Source organism: Macaca fascicularis, chromosome 16 (genome assembly GCF_037993035.2).
Source record: "Macaca fascicularis isolate 582-1 chromosome 16, T2T-MFA8v1.1".
Taxonomy (NCBI): Eukaryota; Metazoa; Chordata; class Mammalia; order Primates; family Cercopithecidae; genus Macaca; species Macaca fascicularis.
Genome location: NC_088390.1, coordinates 14,374,077 through 14,394,164, shown reverse-complemented (window position 1 = coordinate 14,394,164; position 20,088 = coordinate 14,374,077). Strand labels below are relative to the sequence as shown.

Genomic DNA, 20,088 nt, shown 5'->3' with positions numbered 1-20,088 from the left:
CAGCCATAGGAGCTGTGCTCACATTGCACCTGTCGTGTGACATGTGGCTGCCCATGCACACGAACCTGTGGCACTGAAAGACTAGGGCAGGCAGCGGCTTCAGTATTCTTGGAATCCTGTGTCATGGACAGCACTTCCTGGGGGCTGCAGGGAAGCTCCACCGGGGCACATGAGCCCCTCTCACCTATCTTGTCTTCAGAGTCATTTATAAAAAAAAAAAAAATCCACCCTAAATGCTTGTGGATTAGTTGTATATTGGATTGCACCCTTTAAAATCTGAAAGATCAGCCAGCCCTCAGAATGACTCTGTGTGTGTGTGTGTGTGTGTAAGTGCGCATGCGCGCACGTGGGATTATTAAATAAAACATTGCTACCTTGTCTTTCTGAAATACTTAAGAAGACATAAAGGTACCCACATGTTGGCAAAATATATTTTATTTGTTCATACAAAGAAATAGTATGAATTACCAGAATTTCATTTGCCTAGAAACATCTTTCTCTGTGTAAAATTAATTTGTGTTATACATAGGACAAAATACTTGATTTAATTTTTTGTACATATTGGCTATCCTAACATCCAAGTTATCAAAGACATACTGCTAGAATTTGCACAGTATTTTAGATTACTGGGTTGAATGAGACTCAGTGATAAATTAATGTCACAAAAGTGAAAAACCATCTAACCACACCTTTTAAGTTTTATTGGCCAGCCTCTTGACAAGCTGAAAAGAAAAGTCACATTAGCTTCTGTGTCAGCGTCTTAGATATGTACTGTTTCTAGTATACTGGAACCTTCCATTATCCTTTTATACAAAAATATCCTGGCAGGATCTGAAACTGTTTCTCCAAATGTCTAAAATGTATCTGTCACTCAAAATGACCCCCAAAGAGAATCCTGGGAAGAAAACAATTTCTCCTCCTCCGTCATCCAATTAAGTATTTATTAAACAGTCACTACACTTAAAATACCTTTCCAGGTACCACCTACTAAGTTAACAGACTACTGTTCAAACACCGCAAAGAAAGCATGAACTAGATAGAAACAAGAAAAACCTCCCAATTTTTTTTTGGTTGAACTTTTTGTTTGTTTTTAAATGAGAAAAGAAACAAAACTGAGGAAAAAAAAATAAAGTATTCCAATGAATATCAGAGCTTTTCCTGTAAATTGGAGGAAGCCCAAAACACATGCCTGGACAAATTGCCGAAACAGAAAAGGGTGTTTTTCTTCTGGTAGCTAAAAAGTTAAGCTTGGTGGTCTTGCAGATTGCTAGAACAGGGAGAAATCTAAGGCTTACGTTACCTAACTTCCGCAGGAGGAAGATGACCATCAGATGACGGGGTGCAAGCTCCGGCAGATGCTGCCACCAGATCTGTCAGGAACTTTAAGCCATCAGACCCTTATGAGGAGATGTACATGATGCTTGATTTGTCTTACATAGAAAATCTTGCTGTATTCCATCCGTACTAATTACGGACATCTGTTGGAATTCAAGGATTTGACCCAGAATAGAATTTTGACTCACTTCAGTGTTCATGACTAAATGACCCTCCTTCTACCAGAAAATTTCCTGTTTCAGTTTTAAGGCAGGGAATAAAGAATGTAATAAAACATTGTCCAGCTTGGAAAGAGGGCGGGGCCCTGAAGGGGAGGGAAAAGCTCCTGCGTGTTTTCCTATGGCTTTGTTGCATACTCTTCTCTCAACTCTTCCGTAGTTCCACATCGACAGCCACGTCAGACCATGCGAGTGGTCAGAAATTAGACAGGGCAAGACCAGGTAAAAGACTTGGATACTGCCTTTTACTTCAAGCCAAGTTATGCTGTAAACTGAAAAGAGGTGTTCTCAGTTTGATTTCAAATAAATGAAAAAATGCATGACCAATTAGCACCCTTTTGCAGGTGTTTTTCACACCCACTCATCAAGAAGGCAGAACCACACTATGATTCGGGTATTTCCCTAAGTGCAGGTCCCACATTACTTTCTGGAGACAGTGGAAAAGCTAAGAAATGGATATAGCATTGGAGAACAGGGAGAAACCTGACATGCGCAGATCCCCCATGAGCTTCCTCCAAAGCAGAACCTACACAATGATGGTTTGGCTGCTAAGTGTAAGCTAGTTAGATGTAGGCTAAAACTTTTGGGCAAATACAAACCGGATTTTCAAGACATCACTTAAAGACCAGTGACATCTCTGATCAATTTCCAAAAATGAATTATCTTTTCCTCTTTTCATACAATGTTTCTTACACTATCAGGCAAGTGATCCCATACAACATACAGAAGTGTCCTTTGTAACTATCCCATCCCAACCATTTTGACAATATGTCCATCTTCCCACATATTCCTTGATGGAAGTATAACTGAAATCACAATCCTTTTACGGTAGAGGCATTCTGGTTTAAAAGGTTTAAAAAACTGAGGTTAAATTAAACATGTCATTATGTGATATTGCTATATGTTTAACCAACTGCCCCTGTATTACTATATGGCTACTCAATTGCCACTATATTGCTATCTGGTTACCCAACTGTTATAAACCAACAGAGAAGCATGGGGAGAGCATTCTGCACATCAGTGACAGTGCTGCTAACCCTTCTGTCAAGACCTGGCTAAAACAAGGGACAGCTGTATGAGCATCAGGCTCAAGGGTTTACAGGCAACATGGGGCCAGCTTTCCCAACCTTTTTTTTTTTTTTTTTTTACAAGGGCCACTCTTCGTTCTTGCTGTTTGGCCACTGGCTACCACCCATATTATCACTCTGAGAGATCACTCTGAGATGAGCTAGGAATTCCAAAGACACATCAAGCTGAGGTGTCAGACTCCCTTCCTCGGCCAGGCTGCCTGTCCTTTTGAGGCCTTTGTCCTTTCTGCCTATTGAGGCTGTGAGCCTGCTGCCCAACACTGGCTGGCTCTGTACCTTAGCAGCACCTTGGTAGACACTGATGCCGAGGGACACAGCTGACCCCTCTGAGTCTCGACACCCAGCGCCCTTGGTTTGTGCCGGCGGCTCTGCTAGCCTACGGGATTCTTTGGTGTGTCAAAGCAGAACCGTCTGCCTGGGGAATGCGGCATGGTGTAGTTTCATGCAAATTAAAGGAGATCATCTTGATTTCTAAAGCAGCACCCAAGCATCTCACACATGTGACCTTGGAAAGAAGGGGCAACAATCTGCATACACTTCACACTGGTTAACGAACCAGGGAATGGGGCAGAGGAGGATACAGGGCCATCCTTTAAAAATCAAAAGCTGAAGTCAATGGACCCTAGCAATCTGACTCTAAAAGGATGTGGATAGCGGGCGCAGTGGCTCACGCCTGTCATCCCAGCACTTTGGGAGGCCAAGGCAGGCGGATCACCTGAGGTCGGGAGTTCGAGACCAGCCTGACCAACATGGAGAAACCCTGTCTCTACTAAAAATACAAAATTAGCCGGGCGTGGTGGTGCATGCCTGTAATCCCAACTATTTGGGAGGTTGAGACAGGAGAATTGCTTGAACCAGGAGGCGGAAGTTGTGGTTAGGCCCACATTGAGCCATTGCACTCCAGCCTGGGCAACAAGAATAAGACTCCATCTCCAAAAAAAATAAAATAAAATAAAATAAAGGATGTGGATGTCCTTGTAAAGGGAGTGAGAGATTCCTCCATGTACTGAATGGAGGTGGGGACAGAACCCTAGCCCTGTGGCTTTCGGGCTACATCATTGGACCTACATCTGCAAGGAGGCTGTTACATGAGGTCTGCCCTTCAGAATACAGCCCTGTTGAGGCAGCTCAGCGTTCCTAGGAGGTACACAGGCAGGAAGAGACAGGGAAGCTGGAATGGGAGACCCAAGACAAGACAAGGAGGCAGCAAGTGGAGAACTCAGACGGTGACTGAAGGCTGAATACCCGTAACAACAAAAATCTCAAGTTGTGCTTTTCTTTGTTTTAAATATAACAGGTAGGGGAGAAGAAAGAAATGGAAGCACCATCAATTGTGAGGAAGAGAACAAAATTTTAGAGTTAAACACTTTGGAATGTTAACAGATTATGAAGCTAACTCTCTCAAGAGTGTGGCTAGGCAGCTTAGTGAATTAATTGCTTATGAATTAAAAATAAATTATTATAAAATAGATTTCTGTACATTTTACATACATATAATCTCTGTCAATAGATAAGCCACGTGGGTAAGGTACACAGCCCTGGTCTGTTCAATCCCAGCCAAAGTCGTGCCCGGTCATCTGGTAGAACTTGAGGTTGAAAGGCCGGTAGAACTCGCGCAGCCTGCGCACCACCTCGCGGTCGATCTCAGGGTGGGTCCTGCCCTTGGTCTTGCCCAGGCAGTGGGGCCGGCTGCTGCCCTCCGCCTTCTTCAGGCAGGGGAAGCCCTTGGTCTTGTTGAAGTAGAAGTGCTTGTCCGTGATGATCCGCTTGAGGCCCAGGAAGTCCTGCACGCGGCCCAGCTCGCCCGCCGGGTCGCTGATGAGCCGCTCGCCGCTCACGAAGAGCATCTGGCGGATGGGGAAGTGGCGCAGCCAATGCTCCAGGTGCTTGGCGTAGATGCCGATCTGGATGGCGCTCCACGACGTGTCGATGAGGCCCGTCGTCCTGTTTTTGAACGTCAAGCTCTCGAAGGTGGGGATGTCGGGCCGCTTGGACAGCGTCTGTGTGTAGTCCGAGATGGCCCTGGTCACCGGGTCCCGCACCACCACGATGAGCTTGGTGTCCTTGGACATGGCCGAGATGCGCGCGGGCGCCTCCCGCGTGACGAAGTAACTGGGCGTCTTCTCCATGGTGATCTGCCCGTCCAGGGTTCTGGGCATCAGGTCCCTGAGAAAAGCAAGCAAACAAACCGGGGTCAGAAGGTGACGCCTCTCTGGCCACACGTCTTAAGGTCACCACTTCTAATCCCAGCTCCCTCTTATTTCTGGAAGCAGTGGTAGAAACATGTAAAAATGCAAGTGGAACTTTAGAGATGAAAGGTACATTAGCATCCCACCTGGTGTGGAGGGCAGGTACCATCTACCGGAAACATGAAGGCCCCTTCACCAAGGTTGAAAGAGCAAGCTACCTGTTTCTCTAAAATCCTCTTGTGGGTATAACCTTCCCTTATTTTCGCAGCTTTCAGATTGCCCCAAGCATCTCGTGCCAAAATACAAAAGCCTTTGGCCTCTGGTAAGTGCCTTTCCTAAAAATATAGCACCCAGGATTCCCAGAGATTTCACTGTCCATGAGTCCTGCCGCTAGTCCGCCTTCCCACACTTGCCAAACCCAGGCAAATGTGCCGTGGACACCGGAAGGAAACATCCCTTGGGTCCAGCCCAGTTGTTCCAGCTTTGTCACAGTGACTGCTGACAAAGCCTTTACCCCGCAAAGCAACAAAGCACACAGCAGTCAAAACATTCGGTGACATCAGGTAAGTAAACTGATACAAACATGCCACGAGAAAATTCCCAAGACACAATTCTAGAAACCTCCAAAAATACTTTAGAGGGGGTACTATGCTCACGGCCTGGGTGACGGGATCAATGGTACCCCAAATATCAGCATCACGCAATATACCCACTTAACAAATACCTGCATATGTATCCCCTGAATCTAAAACAAAAGTTGAAATTATAAAACAACAACAACAACAACAAAAACGCGCTGGGCACAGTGGCTTACGCCATTAATCCCAGCACTTTGGGAGGGGGAGGCCGGCAGATCACCTGAGGTCAGGAGACGGAGACCAGCCTGGACAAAATGGCAAAACCCCGTTTCTACTAAAAACTAAAAATAAATTATCCGGGCGTGGTGGTGCATGTCTGTAATCCCAGCTACTTGGGAGGCTGAGCAGGAGAATTGCTGGAACCAGGGAAGCGGAGGTTGCAGTGCGTCGAGATGGTGCTATTGCACTCCCGCCTGGGCAACAAGAGCGAAACTCCGTCTCAAAAAAAGAAAAAAGAAAAAAAGGCTGGGCACGGCGGCTCACGCCTGCAATCCCAACACTTTGGGAGGCCGAGATGGGCGGATCACGAGGTCAAGAGATCGAGACCATCTTGCCTCACACGATGAAACCCCATCTCTACTAAAAAAGCAAAAAAATTAGCCAGGCGTGGTGGTGGGCGCCTGTAGTCCCAGCTACTCGGGAGGCTAAGGCAGGAGAACGGCGTGAACCTGGGAGGCGGAGCTTGCAGTGAACTGAAGTGGCGCCACTGCACTCCAGCCTGGGTGACAGAGTGAGACTCCCTCTCAGGAAAAAAAAAAAAAAAAAAAAAAAAAAAGAAACAAATTAAATGAGCTTAGATCCAGCAATCCCATTTCTGGATATATATATATACAAAGGAATTGAAATTGGTATGTCAAAGAAATATCTGCATTTCCCTGTTCGTTTTATAATAGCATTATTCAAAATTGACAAGATATGGAAGCCACTTAAGTATCTATCAACGGAGAATAGATTTTTTAAGTGTAGTATATATGCACAATGAAATACTATACAACCTTTAAAAGGAGGAAATTCTGTCATTTGCAATAACATGAATGCAACTGTAAGACACTATGTTAAGTGAAATAAATCAGCACAGAAAGACAATACTGTGTTATCTCATTTATATGTAGAATCTAAAAAAGTTGGTCTCACAGAAAGAGAGTAAAAATGTGGTTACCAGCGGCTGGTTGGGGGATTAAAGGGAAGATGATGAAAGACAAGATGTTGATCAAGGGGTTCTAAGTTTCAGTTAGACTGGAGAAATAAGTTGTAGTGATCTATTTCACTGCACAGTGACCACAGTTAATAATAAGGTATTGTGTATTTCAAAACTTCTACAAAAACAGATTTTCAAGTTTACCACACACAAAAAATGATAAGTTGGTGAGGTGATGGATATGTTGATTTGCTTGATTGAATCTTTCTTTTTTTTTTTGAGACGGAGTCTCGCTCTGTCACCCAGGCTAGAGTGCAGTGGCATGGTCTCGGCTCACTGCAACCTCTGTCTCTCAGGTTCAAGCAATTCTCCTGCCTCAATCTCCTGAGTAGCTGGGACTACAGGCGCCCACAACCACGCCCAGCTAATTATTGTATTTTTAGTAGAGACGGGGTTTCACCATGTTGGCCAGGATGGTCTCGATCTCCTGACCTTGTGATCTACCTGCCTCGGCCTCCCAAAGTGCTGGGATTAAAGGTGTGAGCCACTGCTCTTGGCCATTGATTAAACCTTTCTGGAATGTAAACGTAGATCAAAATATCATCTTGTACCCCCAAAATATGCACAATTATTTATTACAAATAATTTTTTTAAAAAAGGAAAAAAATTAAATGAAAGTCATAAAGCTGACTCAGTTTAGCTTAAATTAGCTCCTTAAATTAGTTAAGGAATTTGGGCTCTAAAGTCAGACTGCCTAGGTTTAAATCCTGACTCTACCACTTATAAGTTATGTCACTTTGAATAAGTTATTTAACTTTTCTGGGCTTCTTTTTCTCGTCCACAAAAATGGAGCTACCAATACGTATTCATGGAAGTTTAATGAGGATTAAACAATTAATCATTATAATATGATTAGAACACACCTGACATATGGAATATACTTGACAAATATCAGCCACTACTACTGTCATTATTATTATCGTTATTAAGTTGCTCAATACACAGTTTATGGCATGTGATAGAACCAAAATTCAGCATATGTGTATAAGTGCTAGCGTGTATGCATCAAAAGGAGGTGTGTAATCTAAGTGGATACTAAGCTTTGGCCACAGATCTACAATCAGGCAAGTTATTATTTACAAGTCGGATCATTTATTGTGTGCCTGCGATTATTCTAGATATCACGTTAGCGGCTATATCATCTATTAGCTATCTACTATGGAATAGAGATTTCTGATTGATTCCTGCCTAGGCACAGGAATTAAAGGGGAAAAAAAAAGACAATTTCCACATTATTTTTGACCAAATATTTACCTCTCAGTAAGGCATTCTAAGCTTCAAGCCATCTTAATCCACAGAGACCACAATTGCCCTGTCTAGCACTGATAGGGAAACAACAGAAACTTTATCACAGGAGACAGAAAAGGCAATTCTCTAGAGGGCAGGCACTCCTTCTTCCGGACTGCCAACAGGGAGTTTGAAGAAGGGTGCTTTTCCCTTAAGGAAGATTGCGCAGCAGCACTGCAGTCAGCCTTGGTTTAAGCTAAAGCTGGATTGACCCACTTTGCCCATTAACCACTTAAATTAATGTAGCAGTGTCATCAGCCTAATGTGGTTGAGGATTAGAGAGAGTCTCGGCTCGCAACTTATTTTGCATTTGACCAAAAAGCAGGTCAAGTCAGATAAAGCCCAACTTCTTTTTCCTCTGTGTTAAACCATCTGCAACTAGACAGTTTACAAGAGGTTAATATTCAGAATCAAAGCATTATCACCACGATTGAAGGAATATACCAAACCCCAGGGTTCTTCAGGGCAGTTGCAGAGAAGGGGGTTTAGGGGCATACTCGGTGTCAGTCTGACCTAGCATGGGCTTGGAAGTCAGGCCACCAAGTTTGACTCTCAGCACCTCCATTTACTAAGGTGTGTGACCCTGGGGGATACATCACTTAATCTGTTCATGCTGCAGTTTTCTCATCTGAATTTAAAAAAAAAAAAAAAAAAAAGATGATGTTTGCCTCCCAGGGCTTTTGAAAGAACTGCAAAGTTAGCTTTGGTACCCAGCCTGGTACCTAGTAGGCTGTTAGAAAAATGTTATCAATTATCTTCTGTTAACAAGATCTTGGAAAGGATGTAAGGAAGCAAGGTTTTTGCGCAGGGGACTTGTCACTCATTCAGTTCTACCCCACAGTGGGGCAATGAGGGAGGTTTGGCTCCTGGAAGAGGCTAAGTGCAGGAATGCTGGATTCTGCTTTCAGCCTGCCTGGGGTCCACAACCTTCCCTGAACTCTGCAGCTGGAATTTCCTCACTGGCCCTAAAGAAGGGTTTGTCAGAAGCTGAACAGAATGCTAAATTGGCAATTGTGTATAAGAAACCACATAATAAAGCTAGTAAAAAGGAAATGAGAGATCAACCATAAATAAAGATTCCCTGAGCTGTGGGCAGATTTACTGTGCTCGACCGCCTGCTGGTCCCCTCAACCATATAAGAGCCCCTCTCCCCAGGACAGTCTGGTGTTTGTCTACATGTGTCAGAAAGCACTCAAGGAGTCTCAGAATTTATTTTGATTATTGTGAAAATAACCGAGCCAGGGGAACTACTGCTGTGACAGAGACTTCTAAGCCCTTGTCCAGTGGAGGCTCTGGGGCTGCGCTCCCCTCAGCATACCTGGGTGCAGACAAGCAGTGGCTGAGAAGTGAGATCCACAACAGAATTTATCATTTTGGCAAATGCCTCCTGAGCCCTCTCCAAAGGCTTCCTGGGACACATCTGTAGTAGGCGCTGGGCTCAGACCCTGGCATCTCCCAGCATGCCCCTGTGGATCCAACTGTTACAGAAAAAAATTACTCAGCCGGGCTCGGTGGCTCACGCCTGGAATCCCAGCACTTTAGGAGGCCGAGGTCCACTTGAGGTCAGGAGTTCGAGACCAGCCTGGCCAACATGGTGAAACCCCATCTCTCCTAAAAATACAAAATGAGCTGAGCATGGTGGCACACATGCCTGTAATCCTGGCTACTCGGGAGGCTGAGACAGGAGAATCTCTTGAGCCTGGGAGGCGGAGGTTGCAGTGAGCTGAGATTGCGCCACGGCACTCCGAAAAAAAAAAAGAAAAAATTAGTCAATCACGCTTGTTAAATCACAGTAGCAAAGACTTTATTCAGGACCATCGTGATAGGTATAGAGACCCACTGCAATGGAGTCTTGCAGTGACGGGGAGACAGACTGGCCTCAACTCAGAACACAGCATGGGCAAGCGGGGTTTATAACCAAGGATCAGGGTGGAGTCAGTGGGTAGAAAATTACTACGAGGTGCCATGAGGGATAAGGGAAATTCTGGCTAAACCGATCTAATGGGACTCTCTCTGAAGATAGGCCAAAGTGACCAGACATCACCTGGGGGCTGGTGGAGGCTGAGGAACCTGATAAGATATCAACGGTGAGGAGTTCATGCTAAAATGACTTATCAGGGGCCTTTGCTAAGACTGGGTTTTACAAGGAAGTGCACAGGAGGTCCTGGGAGAAGGTTCAGGAGGCAGACTGAAGTTTGGTCAAGCAAAGAACCTTTGTCACACCAAGTGAGAAGCATGGCAGGCCTGAGAAGTGTGTGAACGGCTCCTGGCACAGACCCATCCAGGCAAGTCCCTCTTTGCCCCTTTGGCTGCTCTTCTTCCGCCACCCTCGCCCCACCACCACGCAGTCCTGGAGTCAAGTTCTTTCCATTCACTAACTGGGCACACCTTCCTCTTCCTCCGCCCCTCCTCTAGGCACGCTTTCCTGCCCTCACTCTCAGAAACCTCTCTGGTCTCAACAGTGGCACAGAGAAGAAAGGATAAGGATGTGGCCGAGGGTGAGACCCCCTCACATGGAATCTGCGTGCCCATCCCAGCAACCTCAGCAGCCTGTCCAGCCCCAGGCTGGCCCCGACAGTGAGCATATGATGCAGGTTAATTGAGTCACTCATTATGAAAGCCAGTTTCTCAAAGGGATAGTCAGAGCTCATAATTATATAGCGCGAACTTTCACCTGCTTTATCACCTACTTTAGCGCCTTTGTGGTAGTTACTGTAATCTCCAATTCAAATGAAGACACTGAGTCTAAAGGAGAGAGGGTGACTTGCTTGGAGATGGGTCACCAGCTGCAGGTCAGAGAATTGGGATGTGTAGTCAGCTCTCCTGATGGGCCTCCTTCCATTCATGATGATCCTCTCTCTTTAACACACCTTTGCTGCTTCTTAATATGATTTAGAACATGTAGAGCTACACACCTGTCCTCTCTTTAAATAGATTTCTGTATTTTTTTCTTTCATTCATAGATTAGTAGCCTAATCGGTATTTCAGTGCTAATCAGATCACTGCCGATCATAACTGTTCAAACAGGCCTCCAATTTCGAAACAATAAGGTTCTTTGGTTTACATGTTCCCATTGTTAACTGCCTTCTATGGGGCCTGGAAAATGACCAATCATTGCAACAGCACCTCCTCTCCAGCAACGCTGCCTTACCTCTTCTTCCCCTCTTTACCGCGTGGGCAGGAACGGATAGCTTTTTGAAAAGCACATAAATCTGGCACATATCACTAATAGACGTTTGTGAGGCCGATGGGGCTAGACAGCATCTCCAGTCCAAAGCTAAGGAAGACACAATGCTCACAGCCCACAACAGTATTCCTTGGGACGAGCCTAGGAGATACTATCCAGATATGTGTGCCCACATGAACACAGGGTGACAGAACCCAAGAAAGATCCTACTTCTTCAATTAAACCTAAGGGCAAAGCAGGCTTGTCACCCCATTAAGGTTTGGGGATGACAAGCACAGTGAACTTCCAGGACCACCAGTGGCCTAAAAAAACTGGGCCATAGTGCATGATTCTGAGAACCAGGAGGATTTGGAGTATTTCAGGCTTTCAATTTGTTTAAGGATATTTCAAGAAAGGTATTAAGCCAGGCTGGGTGTGGTGGCTCACGCCTGTAATCCCAGCACTATGGGAGGCCGAGGCAGCTAGATCACCTGAGGTCAGGAGTTTGAGACCAGACTGGCCAACATGGTGAAACCTCATCTCTAGTAAAAATACAAAAATTAGCCAGGCATAGTGGCTCCCACCTGTAATCCCAGCTACTTGGGAGGCTGAGGCAGGAGAATCACTTGAACCTGAGAGGTGGAGGTTGCAGTGAGCCGAGATGGTGCCATTGCACTCCAGCCTGGGCAACAAGAGCAAAACCGCGTCTCAAAAAACAAACAAAAACAAAGAAAGGTATATAGGCCGGGCGCGGTGGCTCACGCCTGTAATCCCAGCACTTTGGGAGGCCAAGGTGGTCGGATCACAAGGTCAGGAGATCGAGACCATCCTGGCCAACATGGTGAAACCCCATCTCTACTAAAATAAAAAAATTAGCCGGGCATGGTGGCGTGCACCTGTAGTCCCAGTTACTCAGGAGGCTGAGGCAGGGGAAATCATTTGAACCCGAGAGGTGGAGGTTGCAGTGAGGTGAGATTGCACCACTGCACTCCAAAAAAAAAAAAAAAAAAAAGGTATATGCCACCTCTGTGGCACTCAGTTTCATCCTAGTTGCATTTTATTTTATTTTATTTTTTATTTTTATTTTTATTTTTTGAGACGGAGTCTTGCTCTGTCACCCAGGCTGGAGTGCAGTGGCCAGATCTCAGCTCACTGCAAGCTCCGCCTCCCGGGTTCATGCCATTCTCTTGCTTCATGTTAGCCAGGATGGTCTCGATCTCCTGACCTCGCGATCCGCCCGTCTCAGCCTCCCAAAGTGCTGGGATTACAGGCTTGAGCCATGGTGCCCGGCCCTTAGTTGCATTTTAAATCATGCAGGGTGCTTTCAACCAGCATTAAATGTCTGGTCCCTCCCCACACCCATTGAATCAGGCCCTGGATGGGTGGGGCTTCAACATGGGATTATTTTAGATGATTCTAATGTGCAACCAGGACTGGAAACCATTATGCTGTGGTATCTGTGGGCCTGGAACTTGTCATGATCTAGTCATTTATTCTGCTGATATTCATGTGCGCCTAAGTGGAGGTACTATGTGGGTATAGAGGTCCACCACTGTGGGGGAAAAAAGTGACAAAACAACATTGTCAGCAGAACTGAAACTTGTTCAGCTAATCCAAGACTAGCTATTTGAGTCAAGGCTAGAGGAGTGAGGGTCACACGCTCAGATGCCTGTAGACCACCTCCCAGGGCCAGTGAGGGCTTGTGTCCTGATGGTCTACAAACTGCAGAGAAAAGAAAAGCATTCCAATCAGGCAGGCCAAGTGCAATGGCTCACGCCTGTAATCCCAGCACTGTGGGAGGCTGAGGCGGGCAGATCACCTGAGGCCAGGGGTTCGAGACTAGCCTGGCCAACATGACAAAACCCCATTTCTACTAAAAATACAAAAAAAAAAAAAAAAAAAAAAATTAGCCAGGCATGGTGGTGGGCTCCTGTATTCCCAGCTACTCAGGAGGTTGAGGCAGGAGAATCACTTGAACCTAGGAGACGGAGGTTGCAGTGAGCTGAAATCGTGCTACTGCACTCCAGCCTGGGTGATGGAGCGAGACTCCATCTAAAAAAAAAAAAAATCCAATCAGCCTAAGATACTTGTTGCCCCTAAACACACACCACACCCCTCTGAGAGTTGGTTAGCCAATAGGAATCAGGCTACCAGTAAAACAAAACAAATGAAAGGAAACTAGAAGAAAGATAAGTCCACGTCTACTGGTGTGATAAAGAAAAGCTAACAGAGGTATCTAATTCTTTCATCATCAAAAGTTAAATAATATTACACTAAGCAGAAGAAAGACAGGTAAAGAATAATACTAGTATTAAATTGTCTAATTTATGCTTGTATAAGAGTTTGTGGCTGCAAATTAAACTCCGTGCTCTTTTAGAGTGTGTAAGTGCACTCTGCCTCTCGCCGTGGGACGCCTCAAGCAGCCTCAGGACTCAACAGAGTCCCCACCAGCAAGAAAGCCCTCACCAGATGTGTCCCTGAAATCTTGGTCTTGTCAGCCTCCAGAACTGTAAGAAATAAATTCCTTTCTTTATATAAAAAAGGAAAGAAAGAAAGGACAGAAGGAAGGAAAAGGAAAGGAAGGCACTAAGCTCTCCTTTAAAAGAAAAAAATTCCATGAAAGTAAGATGAATTCATGGCATAAATTCTCGTTTTCCTTTTTCCCAATCTTGAGGCAGGATGCTCAGAATCACGTTTGAGGATTTAGAATATCCATCCGCAGTGGCAGATAGCCTCTGCTCCTTGCCTTTCCTCTCCAGAATAGAGAGGTCAGCCGAGAAGATGAGCCGACTTTCTGTCAAATCAGTTTCCCACTAGGGAACGGCGGTCCCAGGGCTTTGGAGAAACACGAGACTTTACCACTAAAGCATCCCAGCTTTTGCTGGGGCTCTTAAATACTGCAGCTAGAAATGGACTATTAAAAACCAACCTTGAAGGCTAAAGGCGTAGGAAATTAAAATGAACCAGAGTGGTTCTAAAAAGCCCTGTAATTCTGATGTTACCCAGTACCAAATGTTGCCCTAATTTCTTCTTCTGCTTCTTCCTTTCCTCGGGTGATATCCCTCCTCCTATAGCCCAGCAATTGAAGTTACTGTTTGAACTGGTAAATTACACAACAATAAAAAAAGAAGATTATTGAAATGGGCGTAACCTAACTCACAACAGGCAAACAGATGCCTGGAAATTTATGTAAAACAGATGATGGAAGTTAATGTGCTTCAGAGAGGAGAGCAAGCTGCAGCCCACATTGAGTGGGGGTAGGCCCAGTTTTCCAAACCAATTGAGGAAAACTGGGAAGAGCAAAGGAAACCTTCACCCCACCCACTTCTCCTGGCCCGTTAGGAAAATGACTTCCTTGTTTAGTCACAGAAATACCCCATGTTTTCTGAATTCCAACAAAGATTCTTTTTCTTTTTTTAAACATACTTTTTAACTTATATAGAATGAAAATCATTCTTGGTGTCCAGTTCCAATAATTTTGACAAATGCATAGAATTATGTAACCACCACTATCACCAAGAGGGAGAACAATTCTAGCATTTCCCAAAAGCCACTTATTCAGCCTCTTCTAATGAAGATTTTACAAGTTCCCTTTGAAAGGGCCAAAGGTTGCCCAAATCCTTGTTTTGACACTGCTTTGGGGAAAATATTGATTGAAATGAAAAAATGGTCAGTAGAGACATAGAAAATTTTTTTCCTTTTTCTTTTCTTTGTTTTTTTTTTTTTTTTTTTGAGATGGAGTCTTGCTCTGTTGCCCCGGCTGGAGTGCAGTGGTGCAATCTCGGCTTTCTGCAACCTACGCCTCCTGGGTTCAAGCGATTCTCCTGCTTCAACTTCCAGAGTAGCTGAGATTACAGGTGTCTGCCACCACGCCCAGCTAATTTTTGTATTTTTAGTAGAGATGGGGTTTCATCATGTTGGACAGGCTGGTGTCAAACTCCTGACCTCAAGTGATCCACCCACCTTGGCCTCCCAAAATGTTGGGATTACAGGCATGAGCCACTGCATCTGGCCAAATCTTCATATAACTGATATATTTACTGTTTTTTTTTCTTTAAAGACAAGCTATTTTTGTGAAGATATCTGCTCCTAATCGGCATGTCCCAGTCGTTACTTTCCTGGGCTTCAGCTTCCTCATCTGTAAAATTAGCTCAGCAGTGGAGTCTCCAGAGGTTCTGCCCATTCTGATAAACTGTTCTCACACCAATCCCAAGAGCTTCAGCTTTTCTGGGCCTTTCTGGGCCTCAGCTTCCTCATTTATAAAATTAGTTCAGCAGTGGAATCTGCAGAGGGTCTGCCCATTCTGATAAACTGTTCTCACACCAATCCCAAGAGCACGGGACAGGAAATTGTGACGTCACATCCGCTTTACCTTCCAGGAAGCCCAGGTCCAGCCTCTGAGAAGTCACAACTCAAAAATGTGACAAAGAGAAATCTTTACAAACACAAGAATCAAGATTTCTAGGAAGGCTATGTTTCCCCCCTCCCCACTCCAAAGCAAAACTTGTTCCTAGCATCTACACAGCCACAAATCTGTCTAGGAAATAAGGATGCCTCCTTAAAAAGAGCAAAGGAAATAGAGAGCACAGGTTTTTCAGTGCCAAACCGACCAGCATCAGCAGCTAAACTCAAAAAGAAAACACTGGGATCCTGGGGGTTGGGTGAAGGGCAAAAAGAGATGATTCAGAGAATATTTTAGGGCAGTGAAACTATCCTGCAGGAAAATAACATGTAGGTTCCATGTCATTATACGTATGTCCAAACCCACAGACTATGCAACACCACCAGTGAACCCCAGTGTAAACTATGAACTTTGGGTGATAATGAGATGCCAATGTAGGTTCATCTATTGTATCACTTTGGTAGGAAATATTGATAATGGGTGAGTTTATGCATGTTGGGGGTGAGTAGGAGTATATAAGAAATCCCTGATGAACCTGGCATGCTGGCACGCCTGTAATCTCAGCTACTCAGAGGCCCTGAGGAAGGAGGATTACTTGAGCCCAGGACTTTGAGGCTGTACTGGCTATAATTGCGCCTCTGAATATCCACTGCACTAAAGCCTAAGCCACACAGTGAGACTCTATCTCAATAAATAAATAAATATCTGTACCTTCCCTTCAATTTTGCTGTGAACCTATAACTCCTCTTAAAATTAAGTCAATTAAAAAAACAAACAAACAAACAAACATGAAAAAACACTGGAATCTGGCAAAGATTCTTCTCCCAATCAAACGACTCAGGCTCCCCCAAACTTTTCAACGAGGCCTCAACTTTTGTCTTTCTCTTTGTCTCTGCAATGTCCAATTTTAGCAATTAATTCTACTGAGTTGGTTTAGCTAGAATACCCCATCCTCTAAAGCTGATCAAAGGTTCTCAGCCTTGGCCGGGCGCGGTGGTGGCTCACGTCTGTAATCCCAACACTTTGGGAGGCCGAGGAGGGTGGATCACCTTGAGGTCAGGAGTTCAAGACCAGCCTGACCAACATGGAGAAACCCCTCTACTGAAAATACAAAAATTAGCTGGGCATGGTAGCGCATACCTGTAATCCCAGCTACTCAGGGGGCTGAGGCAGGAGAATCACTTGAACCCCCCGGGAGAGGGTGCGGTCAGCCAAGATCGCACCACTGCACTCCAGCCTGGGCAACAAGAGCGAAACTCTGTCTCAAAAAAAAAAAAAAAAAAAAAAGTTCTCAGCCTCTACCATCCCTCAGGTGATGTTGGGCCACCCTGGCCTGTCTTCAGTAAGAATCTGGTTAGGTGGGTTTAGCCAGAATCCCTGGACCCCGATGACTCCTCTTAGTAATTTTCTAACCACTGACAACCTCTCACCCCCTGCCCAAAGACATCCCCTACTCCTCCCACACCCTACCCCACCCCCTCACCCACAGCACCTTGCCTATAAATCCCCACTTGTCCATGCTGTATTAGGAACCGAGGCCAGTTCTGAGGTCTCTTTTCCTTTGTTGCAATAGTTGTTGAATAAAATCTGTTTTTATATCACTTTGACGACTATGGCTCTGGTTTTCTTTGACAGATCCCATCTCTCTCGTTTCTTTCCTACTAGAACAATCATTTTCTCCTCTGGGGACGAACAGGGTCTCACCCCTTAACCAAGGCCAATATCATCGGTATTACTCTCATCACCTGTATTTTTGGAACTGCGGGCGCTTCCTAGGGTGCAGGGAGCATGCGCAGCTTTGCTGGTCTTGAAACCCCTAGCAACCACCGCCACGCACTCAAGAAAAAGAAAAACTCTTCTTCCTACTCAGTAAAACTGAGATTTGTCAAAGTCAGCACGTCTTAGCCTAAGACATTAAAAAAATAAATAAATAAAAGGTCCTCTTTTATGAAAGGATGCCCCTCGGTTATAAGGGACTCTGCTCTGTACCCTCACCGTGCTGAATGGGGTTACCCAAGCCCCTCCTTTGGCTTCTGCTGCTTGGAGCTGGATCCTTAGCTCCTGCTCTGTTCCCTGGGGAAGGAAATGTGATAATAAGGGAAATGAGGCACCCACATTCCAAACCGGTGGGATGGAAGCTGAGGGCTTATTTCAGGCTCAGCGTTGACTGGACCAGTTGCTCAATCTTCCCATTCCAGGGAGATCGGTGACACCTACTCAGGTGACCAGCTTGAAAGGGCGGTGGGAGCGGTTGCAGACTTTTAGGTTAGCTGGGAATGGGGGAGGGTAGAGGACGCTTCCAAGAAGCAAACTTCCTAGCTGCCAGGCAAGTCCTAGAGGTGGAAGACGCTCGCAGGTTATGCGGGGAGGGCATCTGGTACTCCAGACCAATGCGTTAAAGTGTTTTCAAAAGAAAATGCAAGGAAAAAAGAAAGAGTAGGCCGCAAGGTCATTAGAGTCCTAATCACAGCATTTTCTATAGCAACAAGCACGGCCCAAACTACTGTCTTCTCCGAAAGCCAATGTACTAATCTTAAATATTCTCCTCCCCAAAACTGCCCGGGATCTTTCCACATGACCTTATACATCACAGGGAACCTCAGGGGTCAAAAAGACAAAGGTTGCAGTCCCTCCTCTCCCCTTTCTTCTTCTACTGAAAGATAAGACACCCAGCCAGGGATGCGAAAAGGGTTTTCCCAGAAAACGTAACACAGTCATGGGGACAATGACAGACGAGAGCTGTAACTTGAACTGCAAGTTGTAACTCCGGGAAGTTTCTTCTTGAAAGCAGCTTTCATCCCAGGGAGTGGGGTTTGGCGGGAGGCGGCCGGGCGGAAGATGTGTATCAGCCCTGCCACTCCTTATCTGGAACCTCCTTCCTTTCCTAGGAAGCCTCAAGCCACCTTTTCTGAGAACTCCCTTCAAAGGCCCACATCTCCATAAATAATTATCTCCATTTGGAGGAGATGTTTGCATATCAAAGAACTCCTTTGGGAGGGTTTAAAATAATTTGAACTGAAATTGTAAATAGTTACTGGCTCTCAATTTCCGATTTCGCAGCAGGATCCGTAGGGCTTCCGGAAGTGATGTCATTATTCATTAAAAGTTTACTAGGCCTTTTCTCTTTCCTTTTTTTAAATGTTTTAAAGGTAATGGGTAGGAAAGAAGAAAAATAACAAAGGATGGACTCCCCAGCCCTCCTCCTCTTCCAGCCCCTCTCTCCTTTCTCCACGCCTAGCCCCCAACCCCCACCACAAGGATTTGGCCTCCATTGTCCTAGAATTTCAATACTGCTCAGAAAGTGAAAAGCCCTTGAATACCATAAGGGGGTGGGGCTCAAAAGAGCATCTCGCTTCTCTGGGTCAACCCAAGATCCCTTTCATTGGGGCAGAATCCTCGGTTATAGGCCCCGCTTCACAATGGCCAAAAGTTCCTGTTCCTGGAAGGGGCTGGGGGTGGGGGTGGAGGGAGGGTTTCAATTAAAAGCTAATAGTCTTTTGTGGGTGAGCTCTCTGGGGTACTGCTCCTGTTTACAGGACCTCACTGTACGCCGGGACAAATCCTGTGAAATCAGTGATCCTGTGTCCTATTTCCTAGGAGCGCGCGGGGGAGAAAAAAGCAAAAACAAAATCCAACTTAGAAATAAAATCATTATAAAGAAAGAACAAGAGTTTTCTGGGAAGCAGACTTTTTAGAAAGTAAAATTAGTGCTGCCCATGGGCAGGGGCGGGGCAGAGCTGAGTACCCAGAAAGAAGGGGAGGAGGGCACCGAAATCCAACGGCAGTTGAAGTGGTTCTGTTGTTTCCTGCTTGGACGGATTCTTCTCTGCACACGCTGGGCCAACGTTTTGTCTCTGATGAGTCCTAGCTTCCCTATCTGTAACACCCTTCTTTTTTTCTGGGCTGGTGGGGGCTCCAGCCCTATGTGGGTTACTTTCTTGGCAACAAAGGGTCATTCCTCCAGCAGGCAGCTTGCAATTCGCTTTTTTTTTTTCCCCCCACATGCCTCTATCGTCCCCTCCCTGCTCCCAGCTTCATTCCCAAGAAAAGCAGCTTTCCCTGTACCCTTGGTAGCACAGTGTAAATGTTTGTAAACAGGCCTTCAGCCAGAGAGCTTCCAAAACACTCTGCAACACCAGTCAACACAGAATTGATGAAAATCACTAAACCTCCACCCGCAAGCAACACACACACACTGGGAAACCAGGAGAGAAACAGGATAGGGGGAGGGACTGCTCAAAGCAGAGTGGGCACTGGGCATATGAAACCCCAGGTTCCTGCTCCTGCCCGGACACGGACAAGAGGTACTCGGACAAGACCCTCAAAAGCTTGGACTCAGTTCTCCATGTATAAAAATTAATGGATTGCTTTAAAAGGGTGTTCCTCAGCTCTAAAGTTATTACAACTACCTTTTCTCCCACCACTCCCCACATACCACTTCCTCCTACAGCCAGCAGTAGGGTGGCACAAGCTGGCAAAGGTTAAGTAGAACCTCTATAAATATTTGATGTTTGAATATGTACAAAACGCACCCCAAGGGCATCAGTACAGGCCACCCCCAGGAGGT

The 20,088-nt window shown here is 45.5% G+C and overlaps 1 protein-coding gene across 2 annotated transcripts in view; it reads right to left on the bottom strand.

The window, feature by feature from the left end:
- Positions 1-417: 417 nt before the first annotated feature.
- Positions 418-20,088, bottom strand: part of LOC102135242 (heparan sulfate glucosamine 3-O-sulfotransferase 3B1) — a 50,778-nt gene continuing 31,107 nt past the window's right edge. For both annotated transcript variants that reach the window (XM_074018623.1, XM_045375322.2), the window contains exon 2: positions 418-4,807. In XM_074018623.1, coding sequence (XP_073874724.1) covers positions 4,189-4,800 — 612 coding nt within the window. In that variant the 5' untranslated portion in view covers positions 4,801-4,807 and the 3' untranslated portion in view covers positions 418-4,188. The remainder of the gene's footprint in view (positions 4,808-20,088) is intronic.